At 43.3% G+C, this 27,981-nt stretch overlaps 1 protein-coding gene across 1 annotated transcript in view; it reads left to right on the forward strand.

Moving 5' to 3' along the window:
* Positions 1 to 1,001: 1,001 nt before the first annotated feature.
* Positions 1,002 to 27,981, forward strand: part of LOC309333224 (PABIR family member 2-like) — a 50,012-nt gene continuing 23,032 nt past the window's right edge. Inside the window, 7 exon segments of the mRNA XM_081846649.1 lie at positions 1,002 to 1,207; positions 6,262 to 6,340; positions 15,237 to 15,293; positions 24,473 to 24,516; positions 24,989 to 25,043; positions 25,208 to 25,309; positions 27,791 to 27,879. Coding sequence (XP_081702775.1) covers positions 1,101 to 1,207; positions 6,262 to 6,340; positions 15,237 to 15,293; positions 24,473 to 24,516; positions 24,989 to 25,043; positions 25,208 to 25,309; positions 27,791 to 27,879 — 533 coding nt within the window. The 5' untranslated portion in view covers positions 1,002 to 1,100.

Below are 27,981 nucleotides of genomic sequence, written 5' to 3' on the forward strand. Positions count from 1 at the left end.
CTTCCGTATCAGTGATGAAGAATCTTTTCTTTATTTCAATTAAGCAAATGTTTTTTTTAAAAGAATATAAATCTTAGAAAGATTTTCCCCCCAAAGCATTTTATTTTAAAAATCCGATTTATTTTTTTAAAAAAATCCGATTAAAAAATAAAATAAAATCCGATTTAAATAAAATAAACCCGATTTTTTTTATTATTTTTAAAATGTTCATTAATGTTTATCCACCCTGATTACACATTTTTATTTGCTGCAAGTCACTTGGAGACCTTCAGGTGACAAGCGACTAATAATAATACCTTGAAAAATCAAAGGCACGGGCAAAAGAGCGAACGAGGACTCGAACTCGCATCCCTGAAAAGGAATCATGACGCTTCTTCCAGCGGCCCCGGCCTCCCACTGCAGAAGCCACTTTCTGGATTGGCCCGTTGTCTAGACTAGATGGATGTCAAAATAGAGCAGCAAATCACTCTGCCGTAAAGCGCTTGCCCCGCCCTCAATGGGCGGAGCGGCAAGGGAGAGTCGCAGTGACGAAATCATGAGGCTCGCCTTCCCCCCGCCCGGGCTTTTTCCCTTTTGCCCCGCCCTCTATTCGGTTGAGCATGCGCAATCGTCGTCGGGAGCAGCTCCGGCCAGATGCACGCACGCGTAGAGGCCGACATGCGCAGGAGCAGCGGGACGCATGCATGAAGGGGCGGTCCGCTTCTCTCCCAGCAGCCGGGCGATTCAACAGCCCACGCATGCGCATCGCCTACCGGCTTGCCCGCCTCCAATGCCGTTTTGCGGCGAGACGCACGCGCAGAGGCCGACGTGCGCATGCGTGAAGGTCCTGCCCGCCGTTTCCCTTCCTTTCGCCCTGCAGCCGGGCGATCCAGCTGTCAGCGCATGCGCAACGCCTACCGGCTGGCCAGCCTCCGCCTGAGACGCTCCGACGCCGCTCCAGAGGCGAAGCTGAGGCGGCGGCGACGACGGGCTGGAGGAGGAGCCTCCTACGCCGGGCAAGTTCTTCGCGGGCACTGCCATGCTTCTCCCGTCACAGCTGGGAGGCCGGGCCTGAGGAGCAGCAGCCGAGGCCGCCCTCAGTGAGCAGGCCCGCCGCCGCCATGGCCCAGGTCGAGAAGATGGAGTTGGACCTGGAGCTGCCGCCGGCCGGGAGTGAGGGGGGCGGCCTGAGGCGCTTCAATAGTGCCCCACTCATCCACGGGCTCAGGTGAGGAACGGGCCCTCCCGCTGCTCGGGGATTACAACTCCCATCATTCCTACCGCACGGGACCGGTGGTCAGGGATGATGGGAATCGTAGTCCTCGAACAGCTGGAGGGCGAGTTTGCGTCTATTTCAACCGGTATCCCAAGAAATGGGGCACTGCGCCAGGAAGGCAGGGGGCGCCTTCTCCTCTTGCGCCTGGCCATTCGCAGGAGGAGGAATAATAATAATGATAATAATAATAATAATAAATTTGTATCCCGCCCTCCCTGGCCGAGGCCGTGCTCAGAGTGTCTAGCATCATAAAAACAACACAATGTGCATAAAAACAGACATCAATCTTAAATCTAAAATAAATCTTAAAATTAATTCAGACAAGTTAAAATCTGGGCAGGTGGTGATTATCAGGTTGGAATTGAGAGTGGTTAATACTTGCCAAGACCAACTGTTTCCACTGTTTAAAATAATAGTTATTACTGTATTTCAAAAAGGGCATTGGGGTTGGTAGGAACAGAAAGGAGGCATCACCCCCCCCCCAGGTACTGTCACCCTTTTGGCCCTCCAGCTTCTTTGGGACTGCAATTCCCATCATCCCTGACCGCTGGTCCTGTGAGCTAGGGGTGATGGGAGTTGTAGTCCCAAAGACGGCTGGAGGGCCAAGTTTGGCCATACCTTCTCGAAATGAATGGGCGCGCAGAGACTCGAGCAGACCAAGATCCCTCATGTGCGACAAAGCCGAACTTGGGGTTGTTGTGGGTATTATGAGACGTATAGGATGCCCAACTACTGCGCTTACAGACCCAGAGCAGAAATGTGAATATTTTTTATAGGCACCGTGCTTGTATATATCCCGTATCTTTCGCTCTATAGGACACACTTTTCCCCCTCTAAAAATTGAGGGGAAATGTGTGTGCGTCCTATGGAGCGAATGCAGGCTCCTTGGCTTCAGCGATAGCAACGCTAAGCCTCCAAAGTGCAGAGGGAGCGTTCCCTCCGCGCTCCGGAGGCTTCGCGTTGCTTTCGCTGAAGCCTGAAGAGCGAGAGGCGTCGGTGGGCACCGACCCCTCTCGCTCTCCAGGCTTCAGGGATAGCCGCCTGAAGGCCTTCGGAGCGCAGTGCAAGTTCCCGCTGCGTTCTGGAGGCTTCAGGTTCCTTTCGCTGAAGCCGGGAGAGTCTTGCTCTCCCGGCTTCAGCAAAAGGAACCCGAAGCCTGAGGAGCACAGTGGGAACTTGCGCTGCGCTCGGAAGGCTTCAGGGATAGCCGTGCGCAGCCCCTTTGGCAGGGAGAGGCTGCGCGGGGCTAAAGAGGAAGCCAAAACCGAGCGGGATCTATTCTGCTCGCTGTCTTGGCTTGTGCCATAGCCGCGTGCAACCCCTCCGGCAGGGAGAGGTTGCGCTGGGCTAAAGAGGAAGCCAAAACAGCGAGCAGGATCCATTCCGCTCCCTGTCTTGGCTTATGCCATAGCTGCGCGCAACCCCTCCGGCAGGGAGAGGCTGCTCAGGGCTATGGCTTCTTTAGCCCCGTGCAGCCTCTCCTGGCTGGAGAGGTTGCGCGCAGCTAAAGAGGAAGCCAAGACACCGCTGTCTTGGCTTGTGCCATAGCCGCATGCAACCCCTCCGGCAGGGAGAGGTTGCGCGCAGCCTGTACACTGCTCTTTGGGGCTGGGGGGGAAATACGATTTCCCCCCTTGATTTCCCCCTCTAAAAACTAGGTGCCCCCTATGGTCCGGTGCGCCTTATGGAGCGAAAAATACGGTGTATATGCGATGGAAGGCTTAAAAGTGGTTTTTGTGGCAGGTGAGCTGGGGGTTCCCCTGGAGGAAAAGCAGGGTGGATTTGATTCAAATCAAATCAATTTAAATCACGATTAAAATCACTAGTCAGTAAGGCTTGATTTAAATCCTCTTTTTTTTTTACAGAAATGTTCAACCTTGTTGAAATCTTCTTCATATTGACAACCAGAGGAAGGTTTTGTTTTTGGAAGAATAAATTTTCAGAATAGTTTTTACAGTTACATCAAAAATGACTGATTTGGTTATACTATTAGAAATACATACAGATAATTGTGAAATTATTATTATTATTTTTAAAATAATATTTATTAAGAGTTTAAAAGATTACAAAAAGAAAGAAAAAGAATTAAAGAAGAATTAAAGAAATCAACATAATAAAATACAAAAACAAAAACACTACATAAAACATTGAATTAACAAAACAAAACAAAAACAATTAAAAACACTTCCAATATTTTCAATCTTAACTTTCATTCACTTGTTTCATTGACTTCCTCACGCCTCCCTTTTTGTATTCCACTTCAATTAACTGTTTCAGCAATTCCTTTCCATCTTCATCTATTTTCTGTCCTGTAATTAATCTTAACATATTCTAACCTTGTTTTTTCCCTTTAATACATTAACAATCTATCTGTACCTAGTTCCTTATAACATTTCTGCCAAAGCCATATAACTTCATTCCACCGTTTTTCTATAGCTGATTAATTTTACAATATTTCTGTAAATAATCTTTAAATTTTTTCCAATCTTCTTCCACCGACTCTTCTCCCTGGTCTCGGATTCTGCCAGTCATTTCCGCCAATTCCATATAGTCCATCAACTTCATCTGCCTTTCTTCCCGGGTGGGTAAATCTTCTGTCTTCCAATACTTCGCGATGAGTATTCTTGCTGCTGTTGTTGCATACATAAAGAAAGTTCTGTCCTTCTTTGGCACCAATTGGCCGACCATGCCCAGGAGAAAGGCCTCTGGTTTCTTCAGAAAGGTATATTTAAATACCTTTTTCATTTCATTGTAAATCATCTCCCAGAATGTCTTAATCCTTGGGCATGTCCACCAAAGGTGAAAGAATGTACCTTCAGTCTCATTACATTTCCAACATTTATTTTTGGGCAAATGATAAATTTTTGCAAGCTTGATTGGTGTCATGTACCACCTGTATATCATTTTCATTATATTCTCTCTTAGGGCATTACATGCCGTAAATTTCATACCTGTGGTCCATAACTGTTCCCAGTCAGCCATCATAATGTTATGTCCAACATCTTGTGCCCATTTAATCATAGCAGATTTCACCGTTTCATCCTGAGTGTTCCATTTCAACAGCAAATTATACATTCTTGACAAATTCTTAGTTTTGGGATCTAACAATTCTGTTTCCAATTTTGATTTTTCCACCTGGAAGCCAACTTTTTTATCCAAATTATATGCCTCCATTATTTGGTAATAATGAAGCCAATCTCGCACTTTGTTTTTTAATTTTTCAAAACTCTGCAATTTTACCCTGTCTCCATCTTGTTCCAAAATTTCCCAATATTTCGGCCATTTGGCCTCCATATTGAGTTTTTTCTGTGCCTTCGCTTCCATTGGTGACAACCATCTTGGGGTTTTATTTTCTAACAAATCCTTACATCTTATCCAAACATTAAACAATGCTTTCCTGACAATATGGTTTTTGAATGCTTTATGTGCTTTTACCTTATCATACCACAAATATGCATGCCAACCAAATACATTGTTAAAACCTTCTAAATCCAGCACATCCGTGTTTTCAAGAAGCAGCCATTCTTTCAGCCAGCAAAAAGCAGCTGATTCATAGTAAAGTTTAAGGTCTGGCAGGGCAAATCCACCTCTTTCTTTAGCATCAGTTAATATCTTAAATTTTATTCGAGGCTTCTTGCCCTGCCAGACAAATCTAGAAATGTCTCTCTGCCACTTCTTGAAACAATCCATCTTGTCTATGATTTGCAATGTTTGAAACAAGAACAACATCCTTGGCAATACACTCATTTTTATCGCAGCAATTCTGCCTAACAATGATAGCTTCAAATTTGACCATATTTCTAAGTCCCTTTTCACTTCAATCCAACATTTTTCATAATTATCCTTAAACAGATTCACATTCTTGGCAGTCATATTAACCCCTAAATATTTCACTTTCTTGACCAGTGTTAATCCTGTCTCTTCCTGGAACTTCTCTCTCTCGTTCAGAGTTAAATTTTTCTCTAAAACCTTAGTTTTCATTTTGTTTAACTTAAAACCTGCTACCTGTCCAAATTCTTGAATCAGTTCCAGTACCCTTTTAGTACTAGATTCTGGCTCCTGTAAAGTCAATACTAGATCATCAGCAAATGCCCTCAAGATAATTGTGAAATTATTGTTTCTATTTGGACACTGTACTTGATTGGAAGGAGAAAAATAATCATTTCCTTCATAACAATTTAAACAATTTATTTCACTAAAACAATAACATGATAAACATGATGGGCCATGCCTGGTTTAAAGCATACAGTTAAAACACAAATACAGTGGTGCCAGAAGGCCCTCGGCGCTGGACCTCAGTGTCCGGGTGGAACGGTGGGCTGGAGACGCTCCTTTGGGTATACAGGATCGAGGCTGTTTAGGGCTTTCAAGGTCAGCACCAACACTTTGGATTGTGCCTGGAAACGTCCTGGGAGCCAATGCATATCTCTCAGGACCATTGTTATATGGTCTTGGTAAGGTTTTATTTTACAGAAAGGTTCAACCTCGCTAGCATCCTAAACATACTGACACACAGAAGAAGGTTTCCTTTTGGGAACAATGAAATCCTTTAGTTACACAAAGGTTCAGCCTCGCTGGCATCCTCTTAACACACTTTGAATTGTGCCTGGAAACGTCCTGGGAGCCAATGCAGGTTTCTCAGGACCGGTGTTGTATGGTCTTGGTGGCCGCTCCCAGTCCCCAATCTAGCTGCTGCATTCTGGATTAATTACAGTTTCCGGGTCACCTTCAAAGGCATCCCCACATAGAGCGCATGGCAGCAGTGTGGCCAGGATCCAAAGTGCTACAGGTGGTATTGTGCTAGCTGTGCATGGGAGCTACATATTTGTATAGAGCTAGCAATATGCGTGGCACATTTCAGAACAAACCAAGCAGCCTCTTCCAAAGTTGATAGTCGACATTCGGATGGGAGAGAAGAGGGTGGGAAGGGAAGAGTAGTCAATCAGGAATTTAGAATCGTATGTAAGACAGCTGCATAACGTAATAGATGCTTTCGCTTCTTTCAGTGACAATTCCCAGGTCTTTCAACGTCACGTCTTGCGCACCCGCTGGAACAGCACAACGGTCATGAACCGGCACAGCATGGTAAGCACTGGTGAGGTACAAAGCGCATTCGAACCCCAGGGGTTTGTGGAAGAGGGAGGCTGTGTGGGAACCTGACAGACAGGCGGCGAAGGCCCCGTTGCATTTCCATCAAAGCTGAATTGGTGGTTGTGCTGTCAGCCCTTGACTCTAATATTATTTCATGCATATCAGTTGATATCTTGACCCTCCTCCATGAAAATAGCTGTTTACTTGGCCGTTTTCCTATGTCGTGAAGGCTGAAATTTCAATTCAGTGGAGCAGGGTCAAGATATTAACTGATATGCATGAAATGTCAGAGATAACTATATAATCCCTAGTGTAGTAACATAAGACCTTTGGAGCAGGCTTAGTTAGTTTGATTTATTACGGCCATTGGCCCATATCGAAAACAATACATCAAAATTTATCCATAAACAATACAATTTAAACAGTTCCAAGTTAAAACACCCATATAAAACCAATTTTACTTCAATTAAGTAAACACTATACACAATAAGCTCCCTCTATGTAAACCGCAATTCAAATCCCTCAGATTTTGGGGGAAATGCGTCTTAGTTCTGGCACTTATTGATGGTTCTTAAGTTTAGCTAAGCTGTCAGAGTCATACAGTGATCCATTTCTCCTCTTTTGAAATAAGACATTAATCAGGTATCTAGCGACTGCAAGGGATCTACTTGTGTCTTCGTCGTTTAATAAGTATATTATTTGGGCTTCCTGAGGTCTGTCAGCAATTCTCGATAAATATGGGGCCAGAAACTTGGACCGTGAAGCCGAATGTAATGGACAACAGAAGATTATATGATATAACGATTCTATAGGTCCACTTTTACAGTCTCAGAGGAGTGAGATCTGTCCATTGGAGAGTCTGTTACCCAACACATTTGATGGGAAAACATTGAATCTAGCCTTTATAAAGGCATACCTGTGCATCACCACAGATAAGGTAGTTAAATAAGATGGAAGTTTCGTTGGTGGTGTTAAGCCAAGGTTTATCGGCGAACAGGTGCCACCACCTGTCGCAATATTAAATTGTAAATCCAACTCCTCTAATTTGTGAGTTATAATTCTCTTGGCAGAAATTAAATCCAATTTTAGTAGTTCAGATGGAGATAGTCCTAAGGACACAAGTTTCCCATGTATTATTTTTGCCCAAGGGCTAGGGAAGTCATCTCTCCAGAGACACTGTATCAAGTGGAGATTTGGAAGTTTATGCCATAATGCCAACCAGTAACAGAGGATGCATTTCCATAATGTGGTTTCTAGAGATGTAACATTTAGTTCGAGTCGTATAGCAGTATTGCCTACACACCTGGGTAATTTTAGCAACCTTCTTAGAAGCTTGTTTTGGATTACCTCCAATTGGGTTAGATTAACAAAGGACCCCCATATTGGAATTGCATATGCTATTGTTGCAATCACCTTTGCCTTGAAAACTTTTAACACTGATGGAATATGGAAAGCCCCATCTGAAAAGAAAAAACGCAGTAGCGCAAAGGAAAGGGCTTTAGCTCTATTTAATACATATGCAAGATGGACCTTCCAGCCCATGTTGTGTTGGAGAAGGACTCCCAAGTATTGAAATTTAAAGACTTGGTCAATGGCTTTTCCGTCTATTCTCCAATTATAGGTTTTTCGACTCTTGGTGAAAATTAGGACTTTGGACTTGGCATGATTAATTGTAAGAAAATTTGATTTGCAGTAAACATCGAAAAATTTTAATGCCCTCCTAAGGCCAACTCTTGAGAAAGATAGGATCACTGCGTCGTCTGCGTAGAGTAGAAGGGGGCAACGATATTGGGCAAGACGGGGGGCGTGGATCGTTTCTTGAGAATCTATCAGAGGCGCCCTCATATCACTTATAAATTTGGAGCAGGCATTTTTTTTAAAAAAGTTTTTTATGAACCGCCCTAATCAGAGAACCACTTTTTGAGGTGGCAAAAGTGATGTCTTCATTGCCAGTTGCAATTTCCAGCTCCTGCCAGCCAACTCCATCAGTAGGAGGCCATAAGGCATCATCTTCTTTCATGATTTCACCATCATCAATTATCCTCTTTATTTGTATTATTTTTGTTCAAATTTTATTCATTTTCAATCACAAGCTTCCAATTAATGACAAATCAAATCAAACCACTTCAGATTACAGTAATAGCAGTGCACCAATTATATATTCCAATTGTAAAAAAAAATTAAAAATTGGGACTTCCCGTGTTCCAGATGTCTGGAGATAACCGTCCTCATTCACATCTCTGCATTTCCGGCTATTGTTCAAATTCAATACTAATATTATCCACCCTCATTCTGAATCTGATCAGTCGTTGTTTCTGTGGCTCACATCTTCTGTAGCAAAGCTTTTATGCATATGTATTATGCATATTGTATTTTTTCTGTGATGTTAACCGCTCTGAGCCTGGCTCCGGCCGGGGAGGGCGGGGTACAAATAATTTATTATTATTATTATTATTATTATTATTATTATTATTATTATTATTGTTATTATTTTGTTAACACACAGGAGGCATGTTTTTCCCCTCCCCATCTTATTCTCTGTCCAATTATTTGGGTGTTCAGTCCTCTTCTCTCTCCTTTGTTCGTCAAGTTCTCATTAAAGGCACTGGGCTTCATTCTAAAAATAAGAGTTTTTAAATGGCAAGTCAACAACTTCTCTCTGGTGTCTCCTAATGAGCTGGTGTCCGTGTATGTCTGTATATAATGCTGTGTTGTGGGGCATGCTTCCTGGCTGTGTATTATGTGGAAATTATTTAAATTCCTCCAAGAACAAAAGGACCCCCCCCCCAAGCTCCTCCGGGTTGATTATCCTCTTTACTTCTTGAGTACGCATGCTTCTTTTCTGATCCAGACATCATTTTTACAATTGCTGCCGTTTGCATGTCTCAGTTTCTCATCAGGGTGGAACTCGAACTCGAGGCCGGACTTCCCCTCGTGCCCGACATAATCACGCAAATAGAAATTGCAAATAGAAATATGGCCTGCCAAGAATCCCTGCTCTGTAGCGTAACTATTCATGGCATATCTCAGGACTGGAGTTGTTGAGCTTTTTTTACACTTCTACCCCAAAGCTGTTGAGCTGTTTTTCAGATGGAAGTTGTAGAGCTTTTTTTAGGATTGATGCTGCTGAGCTTTTTTTACAATTTTAACCCAAAGTTGTTGAGCTTTATTTGGGATTGAAGTTGTGCTTTTTTTACGATTTTGCCCCAAAGCTGTTGAGCTTCTTTTAGGATTGAAGTTGTTGAGCATGCAGTAAACTTTGTTTCTTCTTTCCATGACTTTTTGCAAGATGAGGAACTTGCAATTTTCTGTCTTGCAAAGAGGCAAGCTGATAGCATTTTCAATGGCAGGAATAAATTCAGCTAATTTTGCCCAAAGATTGAATTAGCTTTAGTATCAATCTCTACATGGTAGGCTAAAGTGTCAATCATCTCCACCAGATAAACAGATGAACAGTGAGAAGAATAAGTTTTGCAGCTGAAATTCCACATATAAATAATGCTTCAACTCTTCTTAGCCACCAATGAAGGTGTTTTCAGGTTCTATCATTGTTAAAATATTTAGAGTACTGTATTTTTCACTCGATAAGATGCACCTTTCTTCCTCCTAAAAAGTAAGGGGAAATGTCTGTGCGTCTTATTGAGCGAATGTGTGGGCCCTGGAGCCGGCTGGCTCAAGTGCAGGGGCGAAAATCAGATCGTGTGTCACAGAGGAGGGAAGGCTGCAGAGAGGAGACTGCTGGGGTTCCTGTATCGGGCATACTTTGGTGTGTGTGTGGAGGCGTGTGAGTTGTGTTGCTGCACGGGAGAGCGCATGGTTAAAGGGGGCGCTTGAGTGTCCTTGTGTGTGGAGCCTCTCAATCTGTACGGCATCCCAAGGCTGTTCATCAGCCGTGTTCCCCTTGCCTAATTATTGTAGCGCCTTCCTAAGGATTCAATTGCGACTCCCATTTTGTTTTGCGCTCCCCGCTGCGTATGGTTTTAACTGGGCGATTAAAGTCAGCCGCTGCACTCCTCTTTTTGTTCTTGTCCCTTTTTGGCAGGGAGCGCACAGCCGCAGTGAACTCCTTTCCTGCCCTCTGCCTCAGGGTCTTACTGCCCACCCTCTTTTGTTTTTGATTGATGTGTTTGCTCGGATTGGGCCAGCAATGGCCCATTCCCCTTGCTCAGCGTGTCTGCTTGCTGTGAGGTGATGCAGCTAGGAAGGAATTAGCAGGCAGACACGATCCTTTCCCCTTCCGTTGCTCAGCACAGGCTGCGGCAGCGTCACCTCACAGCAAGAAGACACGCTAAGCAAGGAGACTGGTAGCAGACAAATGCAACAAAGAGCAGGGAAGTCCCCTGCCCTCCTGGCAAGCGGAGGGGAAAGGATCGTGTCCTTCCTGCTAATTCCTTCCTAGTCACTCTGCGCGCGGGCTCCAGCCCACCCGGCTCAGGTTCCGTCAGCTAGAAGCGCAACCGACAGCTGCTGCTGCCGCCTCCTCTCCGTGCTCCAGTGCTTCTGCTGCTGCATCCAGGGAAGCATTCTAGAGAAGCACAGGCAGCCAGAAAACATGCAGGTGGGAGATAGAGAGAGGGGGCTGGCTTGGGGGGGGGAGACTTTTGCTTTCCTTTCCTCCCTCCCGTTAAACCCCTCTCCTGCATTGTTAGCCAGCTCCTTCTCCACACACCCCTCTCGTGCTCCTTGTCCCTTCTGTGTTTTTCCTTCCCTCCCCACTTAAAACGTGGTTACAAAGCACGGATCCACATGGATTCTCAGGATCTTTGCATTGGGTCACCCCAAATTCACCATCAGATCACATAGCATGTCCATTGCTACAGCCTGCACCAAAAAAATCATGCGCCCACTGTTGGCTGGGGCCACAATGGTTCAAAAAAGTGGTTACAAAGCACGGATCCACATGGATCCTCAGGATCTTTGCATTGGGTCACCCCAAATTCACCATCAGATCACATAGCATGTCCATGGGTACAGCCTGTACCAAAAAAATCACACACCCACTGTTGCCTGGGGCCGCAGTGCCGCAAAAATGTGGTTACAAAGCACAGATCCACATGGATTCTCAGGATTTTTGCATTGGGCTACCCCAAACTCACCGTCAAATCACATGTCTGTGGCCACAGCATGAAGCACAAAAATCATACATCCACTGTTTCATTCAGAATATTTTTTTTCTTGTCTTCCTCCTCTAAAAACTATGTGCGTGTTATGGTCAGGTGTGTGTTATAGAGCAAAAAATATGGCAATATTACCTTCCTTTGCAACAGATTTATATGATGGAGTTTGATCGCATCTGCATGAGAGAAACTCATTCCTCTTTCCTTTTAAGAAGAATGAATATTCTTTCAATGCTATAAAAATAAGGAGTTTTCAGGGCCACATGCCTTGGAGCAGAGGCTGAGTGGTAGTGTATTTTTCCTACATTAAAATGGGTGGAATGCATATCTACTATAATCTATAGTCCTGGGGAGGTTACAGCTGTGGAAATATTAGTGTTTTTCAGGGTGGATTTGATTTAAATTAAATCAATTTAAATCACGATTTAAAGCACTAGTCCATAATGCTTGATTTAAATCCTTTTTTACAGAAAGGTTCAACCTTGCTGGCATCCTCTTCATAAAAACAGAACACTGAAGGTACACTTTAACAGGGTGGATTTGATTTAAATCAAATCAATTTAAATCACGATTTAAATCACTAGTCAGTAAGAATTGATTTAAATCATTTATTTACAAAAAGGTTCAACCTTGCTGGCATCCTCTTCATATTGAAAACCAGAGGAAGGTTTAATTTTTGGAAGAATAAATTTTCAAAGTAGTTTTTACCATCACATCAAAAATGATTGATTTGATTCTACTATCAGAAACACATAGATCATTATGAAATTATTGTTCCTGTTTGGACAACTTTTCTGCTGTACTTGATTGGAAGGAGAAAAATCATTATTTCCTTCACCACAATTTAAAACATTTATTTCTCTAAAACAATAACATGGTAGCATATGGATCCATGTTTGTTAACTGATGTGGTTAAACTATTAGAAATGCATTGAAAGATAATTATGAAATTATTGTGAGGTTTATTCTGTGTCCAGGGCAGCTGTTTATCAGCTCCATCTGGTACGCAAGCTGAGACCCTACCTGTCCACGGACTGTCTCGCCAGAGTGGTGCATGCTCTGGTTATCTCTCGCTTGGACTACTGCAATGCGCTCTATGTGGGGCTACCTTTGAAGGTGACCCGGAAAATACAATTAATCCAGAATGTGCTAGCTAGACTGGTGACTGGGAGCGGCCGCCGAGACCACATAACACCGGTCTTGAAAGACCTAAACTGGCTCCCAGTACATTTCCGAGCACATTTCAAAGTGTTGGTGCTGACCTTTAAAGCCCTAAATGGCCTCGGTCCAGTATACCTGAAGGAGCGTCTCCACCTCCATCGTTCTGCCCGGACACTGAGGTCCAGTGCCGAGGGCCTTCTGGCGGTTCCCTCACTGCGAGAAGCCAAGTTACAGGGAACCAGGCAGAGGGCCTTCTCGGTGGTGGCTCCCGCCCTGTTGAATGCCCTCCCACCAGATGTCAAAGAGAAAAATAACTACCAAACCTTTAGAAGACATCTGAAGGCAGCCCTGTCTAAGGAAGCTTTTAATGTTTAATAGGTTATTGTATTTTAGTGTTTTGTTGGAAGCCGCCCATAGTGGCTGGGGGGACCCAGCCAGATGGGTGGGGTATAAATAATAAATTATTATTATTATTATTTAGTAAGTTAACTGTTTATATTTGGACAACTTTTCTGCTGTACTTGATTGGACGGTCCATCTGTTAATGGACAGCTGTCCTGACTTGGCCCCAGACACACTGATCAGATGTTTGGAAGCTGTGGCTGGATGGTTACGTGTGAGCTGGTTGAAGTTAAAGCCTTCGAAGCCAGAGGTCCTTTGGCTGGGTCGGGACAATATGGGATTGGGGTGCCAACTCCCATCTCTTGCGGGGTTGCAATTAGTGCCAGCGTCATCCGTTAAGAGTTTGGGTGTAATCTTCGACATCTATGAAGGCGCAGGTTGCAGCTATAACAAGGGTGCCATTTTTTCATCTCCGCCAAGCTAAGCAGTTGGCTCCTTACCTCTCTCGCCACTGTGATCCATGCAACGGTCACCTCCAGGCTTGATTATTGTAACTCACTCTACGTGGGGCTGCCCTTGAGACTGACCCAGAACTTCAGCGGGTGCAGAATGCTTGGCTTCTCGCAGTGTCCGGGCAGATCGATGGAGGTGGAGATGCTCCTTCAGGTATACTGGAACGAGGCCGTTTAGGGCTTTAAAGGTCAGCTTTGAATTGTGCTCGGAAACGTACTGGGAGCCAGTGTAGGTCTTTCAAGACCGGTGTTATATGGTCTTAGCGGCCGCTCCCAGTCACCAGTCTAGCTGCCGCATTTTGGATTAGTTGTAGTTTCCGGGTCACCTTCAAAGGTAGCTCCACGTAGAGCACATTGCAGTAGTCCAAGCGGGAGATAACCAGAGCATGCACCACTCTGGCGAGACAGTCTGCGGGCAGGTAGGGTCTCAGCCTGTGTACCAGATGGAGCTGATAAACAGCTGCCCTGGACACAGAATTGATTTGCACCTCCATGGACAGCTGTGAGTCCAGAATGACTACCAGGCTGCGTACCTGGTCCTTCAGGGGCACAGTTACCCCATTCAGGACCATGGAGTCCTCCACACCCGCCCTGTCCCCCCAAAACAGTACTTCTGTCTTGTCAGGATTCAATCTCAATCTGTTAGCCACCATCCATCTTCCAACCGCCTCCAGGCACTCACACAGGACCTTCACCGCCTTCGCTGGTTCCAATTTGGAAGAGAGGTAGAGCTGGGGATCATCCGCATACTGATGGACACCCAGTCCAAACCCCCTGATTATCTCTCCCAGCGGCTTCATGTAGATGTTGAAAAGCATGGGGGAGAGGACAGAACCCTGAGGCACCCCACAAGTGAGAGCCCAGGGGTCTGAACACTCATCCCCCACCACCACTTTCGGAACACGGCCATGGAGGAAGGAGCGGAACCACTGTATGACAGTGCTCCCAGCTCCCAGCCCCTCTAGATGGTCCAGAAGGATGTTATGGTCGATGGTATCAAACGCCACTGAGAGATCCAGCAGAACTAGGAAACAGTTCTCACCTGTGTCCCTAGCCCGCCGGAGATCATCAACCAGTGCGACCAAGGCAGTTTCAGTCCCGTGATGAGGCCTGAATCCCGACTGGAAGGGATCCAAATGGTCCGCTTCTTCCAGGCGTGCCTGGAGTTGTTCAGCAACCACTCGCTCAATCACCTTGCCCAAGAATGGAATATTTGAGACTGGGCACACAAAAACTTTAAACAAATCCTTATTTCCTGATGAATAGCCTTTGGACTATAATGTCACTTAAATAGAAAATCTTGACAAAGAGTTTTCCTCCGAAAGCGTTTTATTTTCAAAATCCGATTTACCGTATACCATGTATAAGACACCCCCTATTTTGGGGGACTCCAAATTAAGCAAACACCCCTCAGCACTACCCGTGTAGAAGACGAGCCCCAATTTTAAACCTTATCTTTTTTGTAAAAAACCCATGTCTTATACATGGAAAAATATGGTAAATCCAAAAAATCCAATTTAAATATTTTAAAAATCCTATTTAAATTTTTAAAAATTGATTTTTTTTATTTAAAAAAAAATCATTGATTTTAATCCACCCTGGCATTCTTACTATACAATTCTGTGGGCAGTTTTTATTAGCGGCTCATCTTTCCTTCTTTACAAAGTGGCATGCCAGGTTCTTGAGTGAGTGTTTGCTTTCAGCCCAACCAAAGCAAGGTAACTTCTGAAAGATCTGTGTCTTCCTTCTCTCCCACAGCTGATCTCTTCCTCTACAATTTGTATTCCCAGCAGCCGACTCCATCAGATCAGGAGGGTAAGCAACATTTCACTTCTACAGGCGCTGTCATCGAAGTACAAACATATATAAAGGTTCTTTGGAATTGGTCTCAATAATATCTCGGTTATTCAAAGAAAACAATTGTTTTGCAGAAATTAAGACTATAATGGAAATTGTTTGAAGATTATATGTCCAGACACTGCTCAAAAAATAATATGTTGATATGTTTGGATTAATGCTTGTAAAGTTGAGTAAGAATAAATAATAATAAGTTAAGAGAGTTAAGAAACAAAGATATAAATTGCAACGTGAAATACAGTAATACTGTACAAAAGAAGGTGAATGTTGGTGGAGGGAAGTCACAAGGGTGTTTTAATGTTTGTAATTGGTGTCAGTAGCGTATGTGAAATATTTCTGTTTTCCTGTTGGTTTGTATATAAAATAAAATAAAATTTAAATAATAATAATGTATTTCTACTGTGCCCATCTGGCTGGGTTTCCCCAGCCACCCTGGGCGGCTTCCAACAGAACACTAAAAACATAATAAAACAGGCATAGGCAAACTTGGCCCTCCAGCTGTTTTGGGACGACAACTCCCATCATCCCTAGCTAACAGGACCAGTGGTCAGGGATGATGGGAGTTGTAGTCCGAAAACCTCTGGAGGGCCGAGTTTGCCTATGCCTGGAAGAAGGGGCAGGGGAGTTCGGGGTGGGGCGGGCAGGCTTCCTTGCTGGCATCCTCTTAATATTGACAACTAGAGGAAAGTTTCCTGTACTGCGCCGTTGAGGGCTTTCAAGGTCTGCACCGACACTTGGAATTGTGCCCCAAAACGCCCCGGGAGCCTATGCAGGTCTTTCAGGACAAGTGTTACGTGGTCTCGGCGGCTGCTCCCAGTCCCCAGTCTAGCTGCCGCATTCTGAATTAATTGCAGTTTCCAGGTCACCATCAAAGGTAGCCCCATGTAGAGCATGTTGCAGTAGTCCAGTGATGGCCAAATTTGGCCCCCTCCAGCTGTTTTGGGACTACAACTACCATCACCCCTAGCTCACAGAACCAGTGGTCGGGGATGATGGGAGTTGTAGTCCCCAAACAGCTGGAGGGCCAAGTTTGGCCATCACTGCAGTAGTCCAAGCGGGAGATAACCAGAGCACGCACCACTCTGGTGAGACAGCTGGCAGGGAGGGTCAGTGCTGGTTTCTGCTGCTGCAGAGGGTCGAGATGTGAGCTTCCAGGTTTGAAAGCTTCCTGCAGACAGAAAACGAGCATGTTGGGGGGAAATGTATCTTCCTGATACATTTATGTTTTGTGTGCATCTACGCGGTTATTTATATTCAAACGCATACAGTGGTACCTCGGGTTAAGGACTTAATTCGTTCCGGAGGTCCATTCGTTCCGGAGGTCCTGAAACTGTTCTTAACCTGAAGCACCACTTTAGCTAATGGGGCCTCCTGCTGCTGCCGCGCTGCCGGAGCACAATTTCTGTTCTCATCCTGAAGCAAAGTTCTTAACCTGAAGCACTATTTCTGGGTTAGCAGAGTCTGTAACCTGAAGCGTATGTAACCTGAAGCGTCTGTAACCCAAGGTACCACTGTATTACCCTATCCTCTGTGATGGTACAGTTTGGCTGCACCATGCAATTCTGCTGATACACCCTGGTGCAAATTTATGTATTTTTTCCGTGTATAAGACTAGGTTTTACCCCCCCCCCAAAAAAAAAATAGGGGGGCGTCTTATACACGGATATATCTTCCACCCATTTTCTTAAATCTGATTCCCCCAAAATAGTCTTATACAGTGGGACCTCAGGTTACATACGCTTCAGGTTACAGAACATGCTGATTCCTGGACCGTCTGCAGGCCAGATTGAAAAGGCGATTGGCACTTCCGGAGGCGGCGCGAAATGGTAATGGCTGCCCTCTTCTAAACGGGAGAGGGTAGCTCCGCTGAAAAGGGTCGTCCGCTACGGCGAAGCGGAGACCCACATCGGAAAACCGCAGGCGGCAGAAGCCTGCGGTCTTGGGACCCGGCGGGCGCCAGGAGCTGCCCCCAAAACGTTGAAGGAACCCCGTAAGGGGCTCCGGATCGCGGAGGGGGTAGCGGCGCTGAGGGTCGTTCCGCGATCAACGGAGCGAAGCCGCGTAGCTGTTGCCAGTGAGCGCCGACCTTTCTTCCTGAAATTTTTGCTCTGGAAGCAACAACCCGTGAGTAAATAACAGACTTTATACAATTTGGACTTTAAAGTATTGAATTTGGCTGAAAGCGGAGTGACGAAAAACAGGAAGTCCGTCTTCCGCTGTCGTTGAACTTGAACGCAAAGAGCTGGAGGAGTGGAGGCAAAGAGAGATCTTTTAAATTAACTGATCTGAGCACCCATTGAACTTTATCTTAAGTGGAATATTAACTTCATGTGCTGGACTTTATGAGTTTTAGCTGCATGGGGATACCTTTCTTCTCTTGGAGCTACACTTTAAATAAAAAACCCAGGTGCTGGAGCTGCCTGAGAAATTGAGCTGTCAGTTTGCAGTTTACAGCTTGGATACTTTGAATCTGAACTTTGAAACAATCTGAGAGAGTCTGAATTTGTTACTCTGAAGCATTTGGATTACCAGTATGCACCACTAGAAACACTGTTGCTGTTAAATACTAAATCCTAACTCTGCTGGAAAATTTTTATTGAAGGTTCTTGGACTTTGAAATCTGACTTTATTTCAATTGGAATTGATCTCTTCCTCAGAAATATTTTAAACTCCCCCTAGAGGATTTGGGACTTACAGCAGTGACTTTTATTTTACTTTCCTTTTCCCGGCCCTCTGTTTGACTGTTTGACTGTTACCATCTGGGCCGCTGCTTTCTCATGGGAACAACTCAGCCTGACCTTGACTTTTAGATAACTTTGGAATGAGTGGTGCAAGAAGGAGAGGAAGAGCTAAACAAACAACTTTGACAACTTTAACCGCAGCCTCACAGACACGTAGATCATCTGTGCCTACCTTGCCTTCTGAGGAAGAAGCTGCCTCTCTGCCACGGGCAGGGGAGGGAGAAACTGAGGAATTACAATTGGAAGATATGGCCTCAGGGGCAAGCACTGCTATTTTAGAAAAAATCTGAAAAATTGGAATCTCTGGACAAGAAAGTAGAATCTTTGGACAAGAAGGCCGATGAGCAAACATATAAAATTGACCAAAACACAGAATGTTTAAATAAATTAACTGGACAAGTAGCACAGAATACACAAGCAATTGGAGAATTGAAGGAGGCTGCAGGGGAAAATCGGAAATTGGCTGAAGATACCAGCCAAAGACTTGAAAATTTAGAACAAGAGGTAAGACCACTCTGCAAACAAGTAGGTGAACACCAGACCTATCTTTCTATGATTGAACTGCGGAACCGGGAGAGTAATTTAAGGATAAGGGCGATACCAGAAGTGGAAGAAGGTAACCTAGCTGAGTTTTTGACCAAAGAATTCTCCAAATTTTGGAGCATAGAGGAAAAGGATTTTAAAATTGTTTCAGCTTTCAGGCTTGGAAGACTTATAAAGAAAGAGAAGCCCAGAGACTGTTTGATAATATTGAGGTCAAAGGAGGAAAGGGACAAGATTCTGGGCCTACACTACGGAAAGTCACTGGACATTTCGGACAAAAGAATTGAGATTTACAAGGACATTCCTAAACAACTGTTGGATCTTAGATCTAACTATTTGGAACTGACAAGATTGCTAAGGAACAACTCAATCATCTTTAGGTGGGAATTCCCCCAAGGATTATCTTTCACCTTTAGAGGGAAGAAGATTAAAATTAGAACATTGGAAGATAGAGATAAATTTCTGAACGCATACGGAGAGGACCTTCACAAAGGAATTGAGTTACTTCCAGGGCCTGAAACACCAGAGGTACCTGCACCCTTGGATCTTGAAGACCCAGTGAATAAGGTACCACCCCCCGAAAAATAACCAGATTTATTCAGGATGTCTCTGCAACTTTTGAGTTGGAATATTAATGGCTGCAACATCCCGGAAAAAAGGAGGAAAATTTTTCATATATTAAAAAAAGAACAATTGGACATTATTTGTTTACAAGAAACACATGTGACCAGGCTCCATAGAAAGGTGTTAATAAACAAAAGACTTGGCCAAGAATTTATATCTTCGGACAGAGTAAAGAAGCGAGGGGTGGTGATATATGCAAAAGAGAGCCTGTCACCTAAATTTTTATTCAAAGATGAACATGGAAGAATTTTAGCAATTGAGATACAACATCAAGGAGAAAAGATTCTGATACTACAAATTTATGCACCAAATGACGGGAAATCGGAATTTTATAAGAAGTTGCATGAGATTATGCTGGACTATCTGGACTACAACAACATCATTATGATGGGAGATATGAATGGGGTCGTATCGACTAACATGGATAAGTCACAAAACCAAAATGTTACAAAAGACGGCAGACTACCAAAGACTTTTTTTGAAATGACAGACAATATGGACTGGATTGACATTTGGAGAACCAAGAACCCCCTGGGAAGAGAAGGAACATTCTTCTCTGAAGCCCAGCTGACTTGGACAAGAATCGACCAAATATGGATAACTAGAGGTCTGGCACCCAAGGTTAGAAAAGTGGAAATCTGCCCAAAGACCTGCTCCGACCATAATGCGCTGAAGATGGACATGACACTATTGCCAACCGGTTCCTTTAGATGGAAGATGAATGACAACTTGTTTAGAGACCAGGAGATTATTAAGAAGGCCCAAAAAACTTTGAAGGATTACTTCGAGATAAATATGAATTCTGAGAGAAATTAAACTTTACCAAGCACAATATTCTGAATTGATAAACCAGGAAATAGAGTGGAAGATTAAATTAATGAAACAAAAAACTTTTGAATTGGCGAATAAATGTGGGAAACTGCTTGCGTGGCAGTTGAAGAAGAGACAAAAATTAAATACAGTCACAAATTTAGAAATCGAAGGAAGAAATATTCAGAACCCCATGGAAATTAGAAAGTGCTTCCAGAGATACTTCAAAAAGTTATATACTCAAGGGCCGCAAGACGAGGTTGAGATGAAACAATTTTTGGAAAGAAATGGACTAACAAAGTTGTCACAAAAAAACAGATTAATCCTGAACAACAAAATAACACAACAAGAGATTGAACAAGCCATTCAGAACATGCAACTGGGCAAATCTCCAGGGCCAGACGGCTTGACTTCCAAATATTATAAGACATTAAAAGACTATTTGATCCAACCAATGATGGAGGTCTGTAACGAAATTATGGAGGGGAAGAGGGCGCCGGAATCGTGGAAGGAAGCCTTTATCACATTGATACCAAAACTGGAAACTGAAAAGACACAACTCAAGAACTATCGTCCCATTTCCCTTTTAAATGTGGATTACAAAATATTTGCAGATGTTTTGGCAAGTAGATTTAAAAGAGTTTTAAACGAGGTAATTCACAAAGACCAAGCAGGCTTTCTCCCAGGTAGACACATGTTTGCCAATACAAGGAACATTATTGACATTCTGGAACTTTTGCAATCAGATATAAACACAAAAGCAGTCCTAATTTTTATAGATGCGGAGAAGGCCTTTGATAATATTTCTTGGAAATTTATGAAGGGAAATCTAAAAGAAATGGGAGTGGGACGGGGGTTTGAGAATGGGATTGATGCAATATATTCAGAACAAAAGGCCAAATTGATAGTTAACAATGTGGTTACAGAAGAGTTCAAAATTGAAAAAGGAATACGACAAGGCTGCCCGATCTCCCCTCTGTTATTTATTTCGGTTCTGGAGGTGCTCTTGAACATGATCAGAGGGGACCGGTTGGTGGAAGGGATTCAGGTCGGAGCGAAACAATACAAACTCAAAGCTTTTGCAGATGACCTAGTTTTGACCCTGCAGGAGCCAGAATCTAGTACGAAAAGAGTATTACAACTGATTCAGGACTTTGGTCGGGTGGCGGGATTTAAATTAAACAAACAGAAAACCAAGGTGCTGGGAAAAAATTTGACAGATACAGAGTCAGAACGGTTTCAGAGAGAAACAGAACTAACTATGGTTAAAAAGGTAAAGTACCTAGGGGTTAACATAACAGCTAGAAATCTGAGTCTATTTAAGGATAACTATGAAAAATGTTGGTCTGAAATTAAGAGAGACTTGGACAGTTGGACAAAACTGAATCTTTCTTTGTTAGGCCGAATTGCTGCTATTAAGATGAATGTATTGCCAAAAATGTTGTTTTTGTTTCAAACACTACAGATTGTGGACAAGACGGAGTGCTTCCGGAAGTGGCAGAAAGATATATCTAAATTTGTCTGGCAGGGCAAAAATCCCAGAATTAAGTTTAAGATATTAACAGATGCGAAAGAAAGAGGGGGCTTTGCCCTGCCAGACTTAAAGCTGTACTATGAAGCCGCAGCTTTCTGCTGGCTAAAAGACTGGCTACTTCTTGAAGATACTGATGTATTGGACTTGGAAGGTTTTAACAATGCTTTTGGTTGGCATGCATACTTATGGTATGACAAAGTTAAGATCAATAAGGCCTTTAAGAACCATATTGTCAGGAAGGCAGTGTTCAATGTCTGGACAAAATATAAAGACTTATTGGAAAATAAAACTCCAAGGTGGCTTTCGCCTCTGGAAGCTAAGGCCCGAAAAAGACCCAATATGGAGGCCAAATGGCCAAAATATTGGGAAATATTAGAAAAAGATGGAGACAATTGGAAATTGCAGAGTTTGGAGAAAATGAAGGATAAGGTGCGAGACTGGTTACATTATGCTCAGATTAAAGAAGTTTTTAAAAATGACAAAAAGTTAGGGTTCCAGGTGGAGAAATCGAAGTTAGAAACAGAATTGTTAGAACCAAAGACTAAGGTACTATCTAGAATGTATAACTTGCTGTTAAAATGGAATACACAAGACGAAATGGTTAAATCGGCTATGATAAAGTGGGCGCAGGACATTGGGCATAACATTATGTTTGAGGATTGGGAAAGGTTGTGGACCACTGGGTTGAACTTCACCGCATGTAATGCTCTGAAGGAAAATGTAATGAAAATGATATATAGATGGTACATGACCCCAGTTAAACTTGCCAAAATATACCATTCGTCTGATAATAAATGTTGGAAATGTAAAGAAAATGAAGGAACATTCTTTCACCTCTGGTGCACATGCCCTAGGGTGAAGGCCTTCTGGGAAATGATATATAATGAGTTGAAAAAGGTATTTAAGTATACCTTCACTAAGAAACCAGAGGCCTTCCTTCTGGGTATTGTCGGCCAGGAGGTGTTAAAGAAGGACCGAACATTCTTTATGTATGCAACAACGGCAGCAAGGATACCCATCGCAAAAAACTGGAAAACTCAAGATCTACCCACACTGGAAGAGTGGCAGATGCAGCTGATGGACTATATGCAACTGGCCGAGATGACTGGCAGAATCCGAGACCTGGGAGAAGAGAAAATGGAGGAAGACTGGAAGAAATTCAAGATGTATCTACAAAAACATTGTAATTTGGTTGAATGTTAAGAAGGATGCTAGATTATAAAAAATTGGCCACCACTAAATTAGATTTAAATTTGATGATAAGTGAGACTAAAGAAAATATAAAAAATTTTTGGAAGAATTGCTAGATTATATTTGAATGAGTGGATATGAGATTGTAAACAAGTTGATAATTTGTTTGGAAAAAAAACTTTTAATGATGTAAATGGGAGCGGGAGACGTGAGGGAGTCCAAAGAAGTGATGAAACTATGTTTGTGACAGAAGTAAGATTGTTTATTATTTGTGCATCTATGTTTAAAAACTTTAATAAATATTTATATAAAAAAAAATATGAAAAGGCGATTGGGCCGGATCCGGCCCCCGGGCCATAGTTTGCCTACCCATGCTGTAGATTTTCAGATCCCCGCACCACACTCGACCTTCTGCATAGCTGCACAGTCTTACAGCGCAGAGGCGACTTTCTGCATATAGCCCACCAATTCTCCATGGGATTGTCGGGGGAATTTCCTGGCTAATCAAGTATCTGTCTTTGCTGCTCTGTCGTCAATTTCTTCGCCGCTTTCGATATGTGACAGGGAGCTAGGTCCTGCTGCAATATCTCAGTACCGTCAGGATACCTCTTTCTCAGCTCTGGAATAACTGTCTTTCGTAGAACCTCAATAGATTGTGGCGAGCTCATCATTCCTCCTATTGGCTGCAGGCTTCCGACACCACAATGACCAACTGGCTTTTCATGTTTGTTTTGAGTACAGGATAGCGAGTGAGATAGAAAATATTCTTTGTTTCAATTCATTTGCACAAGGCTGTATAGGATGTAGCAGTGGTGGCCAAACTTGGCCCTCCAGCTGTTTTGGGACTACAATTCCCATCATCCCTGACCACTGGTCCTGTTAGCTTGGGATGATGGGAGTTGTATTCCCAAAACAGCTGGATGGCCAAGTTTGGCCATCACTGGGATATAGGATTTATCAGATTCTGTTGATATAGGATATATAGGATATTACAGGGGTCAGCAAACTTTTTCAGCAGGGGGCCGGTCCACTGTCCCTCAGACCTTGTGGGGGGCTGGACTATAATTTTTTTTAAAAAATGAACAAATTCCTATGCCCCACAAATAACCCAGTGATGCGTTTTAAATAAAAAGGCACATTCTACTCATGTGAAAACCCGCTGATTCCCGGACCGTCCGCGGGCTGGATTGAGAAGGCGATTGGGCCGGATCCGCCCGCCGAGCCTTAGTTTGCCTACCTATGATATAAGATATATCAGATTATGCTGATATAGGACAGGCATCGGCCAACTCGGCCCTCCAGATAGCGAGTGAGATAGAAAATATTCTTTGTTTCAGTTCATTTGCACAAGGCTGTATAGGATGCAGCAGTGGTGGCCAAACTTGGCCCTCCAGATGTTTTGGGACTACAACTCCCATCATCCCTGACCTCTGGTCCTGTTAGCTAGGGATGATGGGAGTTGTAGTCCCAAAACAGGCATCCCCAACCTGCGGCCCTCCAGATGTTTTGGCCTACAACTCCCATGATCCCTAGCTAACAGGACCAGTGGACAGGGATGATGGGAATTGAAGTCCAAAACATCTGGAGGGCCGAGTTGGCCGATGCCTGATATAGGATATATGGTTGATATAGGAAGTGATATTTTGCGGAGCAGGAAGTCATTAAGAACTAAGCTGTGAATTCTTGTACTCCAGGAGGAAGGAGTGGATTTGATGAACAGAGAAGCGGCACATGAAAGGTAGGCGCAACTGAACTGCTGTCTTAAAAAAAAGGAGCAAATATACCCACAACGTAACTGGCTGTGTTTAACTATATAAATTATTTATACATCATATAAATATAACTCTTTTCACATTAATTGAGTAGAAGCAATTAAGGACCAACATTTAGAACGGGAAATACAAATAGATCAGTTGTTATATATGTAATGTCCAAATAGAAGCTTTTGTGTTCCACGTATGTACAAATGAATCAGTTTTTTTAAAGGTAATGTCCAAATAAAAGCTTTTTGTGTTCCATGTATGTCTTTACAAATACAAGTGTCAGACGCGACAACTTTAAGAAGCAGTACTTGCAGAAAATGAACTTGTTCTTTGTAATGTTCCACATATGCCTTTGCAAAGTATAGTTGTTGTATTCAGTTGCTGTAAAAAAGAAGAAGCAGCGACTGTGTTCTCTTGTCACCACTGATGAGCCTTTTTGTGTTTTAGGGAAGTCCAAACAGCAATGCAGATAAGCCAATCATGGGAAGAAAGCTTGAGCCTGGTAATCTTTTTACAGATGTTTAATATTTTAATTTAATTTAATTTAATTTAATTTAACCAGTGAGCTTAGAGTGGGGAATGAAGTGATTGGCTGTGCTCTTTTTCATTGAGATTTTTGCAGCGCAGCCCCATGAGGCTGTCAACATGACCCTTTTGTGTTCTCAGAGTGACAACGACTTGGACAAATCAGAAAAATCCTCGTCTCCAAAGAGGATAGACTTCATTCCCATCTCTCCGGCACCTTCGCCCACGAGGGGGATTGGAAAGGTACGCCAGAGAGCTTCCTCAGTTTAGGAGTCGCAAGGGAGGTGGCAGTGTGGGAAGACTTTTCTATACAGCAGGGACGCCCAACTCCCGATAGACTGCAATCTACTCTCGCAGTATAAAAAAAACTGGCCGGGATCTACCCATTGTCGTTGGATGGATCAAAGTTGTGGAGCTTTTTTTTGGGAAGCCAAAGTGGTTGACCTTTTCCCCTGGAAGCAAATGAATGAAGGAGACGGAATATATGAATGAATGGAACGGAATATATGAATGAATGGAACAGAATATATGAATGAACAGAACAGAACGAGCGTTGTGATTCACACAGAACATAATCAAAGGTCACTTATATATAATACACAGTTGAGGGTCCTGAATCCGCAGTCCGATAGTGCAGGGACATCCAACTCCCGATAGACTGCGATCTACTCACAGTATTAAAAAAAACTGGCCGGGATCTACCCATTGTTGTTGGGTGGATCAAAGTTGTGCAGCTTTTCCCCCCCGGAAGCAAATGAATGAAGGAGACGGAATATATGAATGAAGGAAACGGAATATATCAATGAAGGGAATGGAATATATGAATGAAGGGAACAGAATATACGAATGAATGGAAATGAATGAGCATTGCGAGATACACAGAACATAATCAAAACTTGATTATATAAAACACAGTGGAGGGTCCTGAATCCACAGTCCAATAGTGGAACTTAATTTGATGGCCCACTTTTTTGCTAGGAAGCCAGAGTGGTTGAGCTTTTTTGAGGATGCAGTAGTTGTTGAGCTATTTTATTGGGGGGGGGGGGAGAGATCCCTGAGGGACCAGAGATCGACCAGGAACACCCCACGATCTACTAGTAGATCGTGATCTACCTGTTGGACGTGCCTGTTATACGGGAACTAAATGATATTTAGTGGTCTTCGGGAGTCCTCAGATCTTTTGGACCGATAAGCTCATTCATAATCTTCTGGTTGCTTCTGTCCAGAACTGGAGGGATAAATATTTTACAATATGTTTATAAAACTTCATTTTTTCCTATCATTTTTATTAGTTTTTTGCAAACATTTTAAACATAACATTCAACTTATATATAACATAGAAAACATTTGGCTAAAACAGCCGGAGACTTCCCTCCTCCTTGACTAATGGTTTTCTGTGTATAAGACTAGCCCCCCCCCCCCCAAAATGTCAAAAATTTGGGGGCGTCTTATACACAGATACGTCTTCCCCCCATTTTCTTAAATCGGATTTCCCCAAAATAGGGGGTATTTCCTACATGGGGGCATCTTATAGGCAGAAAAATAAAGGTAAAGGTACCCCTGCCCGTACAGGCCAGTTGTGTCCGACTCTAGGGTTGCGTGCTCATCTCGCTCTAGAGGCCGTGAGCCGGCGCCGTCCGAAGACACTTCCGGGTCATGTGGCCAGCTTGACGAAGCTGCAGCTGGCGAGCCAGACCAGCGCAGCACATGGAAACGCCGTTTACCTTTCCGCTATAAAGCGTTCCCTATTTATCTACTTGCACTTAAGAGTGCTTTCGAACTGCTAGGTGGGCAGGAGCTGGGACCGAACGATGGGAGCTCACCCCGCCGCGGGGATTCGAACCGCCGACCATACGATCGGCAAGTCCTAGGCACTGAGGTTTTACCCACAGCGCCACCTGCGTCCCTAGGCAGAAAAATACAGTACTATTAAATCCAAATTGTAAATTGACCATTTTTAAATTACCGTATTTTTCTGTCTATAAGGCGCCCCCATGTATAAGATGCCCCCTATTTTTAGGGACTCAGATTTAAGAAAATGGCGGGAGATGGCCCCCATGTATAAGATGCCCCTCAATTTTGGACACTATTTTTTAGGGGGGAAACCTAGTCCTATACGGTACTATTAAATCCTAAATATAAATCAACCATTTTACACTTTGCAATAATGAATAAAGTCCACCTTACAAAACTTCTGGCAACCCTCCTAGCGAAGTTAGTTTTTTACAATTGTCTTTCAAGTATTCTGTAAATTTATTCCAATATTTCAGGAATGTCTGGTCTTGCTGGTTCCGAATTTTCCCTGCAAGTTTCGCCAGCTTGCCATAGTCCATTAATTTCGTCTGCCCCTCTTCTTTCGTTGGGCTAATAATATTCTTGCTGCAGTTCTTGCAGATAAAAACAGTCTTTTATCTTGCTTATGTATTTCATTACCTACAATGCCTGGTAAGAAGGCTTCTTGGTTTGTTTTTTTTAAATAAATATATATTTTAACATTTTTTAAAAGTTCATTATAAATCATTTCCCAGAAAGCTTTCACCTCCTTACAGACCCACCACATACAGTTTAAAAGTACCTTCCTTTTCTTTACGTTTCCAACAACGATTCCTTGTTTTATGCATTTCAGTTAATTTCGCTGGTGTTGATATGTTGATAAAACTTCTTATTTCTAACGACAGAAACATCATTTCAGGTGCTTTTCAATGCTGTGCTTGTCTTTCCTAGCAATGCTTCTCTCCCTCCCTGCAAATGTTTGTGTGTAGTAATGGATTGCCTCCAAGCCCAACTCCTAGCCCCATAAGGAGATTTTCAAAGTAAGTCAGTATATCTGCGGAACCGTTTCTTAGTAATCAGTTTGACTTCTGTACTGTTAACTTATACATGACCTATGCCTGCAAATGGAACAGATCAGGGTG

The sequence above is a fragment of the Podarcis erhardii genome (assembly GCF_964252035.2).
Source record: "Podarcis erhardii genome assembly, chromosome: W".
In the NCBI taxonomy this organism is placed as follows: domain Eukaryota; kingdom Metazoa; phylum Chordata; class Lepidosauria; order Squamata; family Lacertidae; genus Podarcis; species Podarcis erhardii.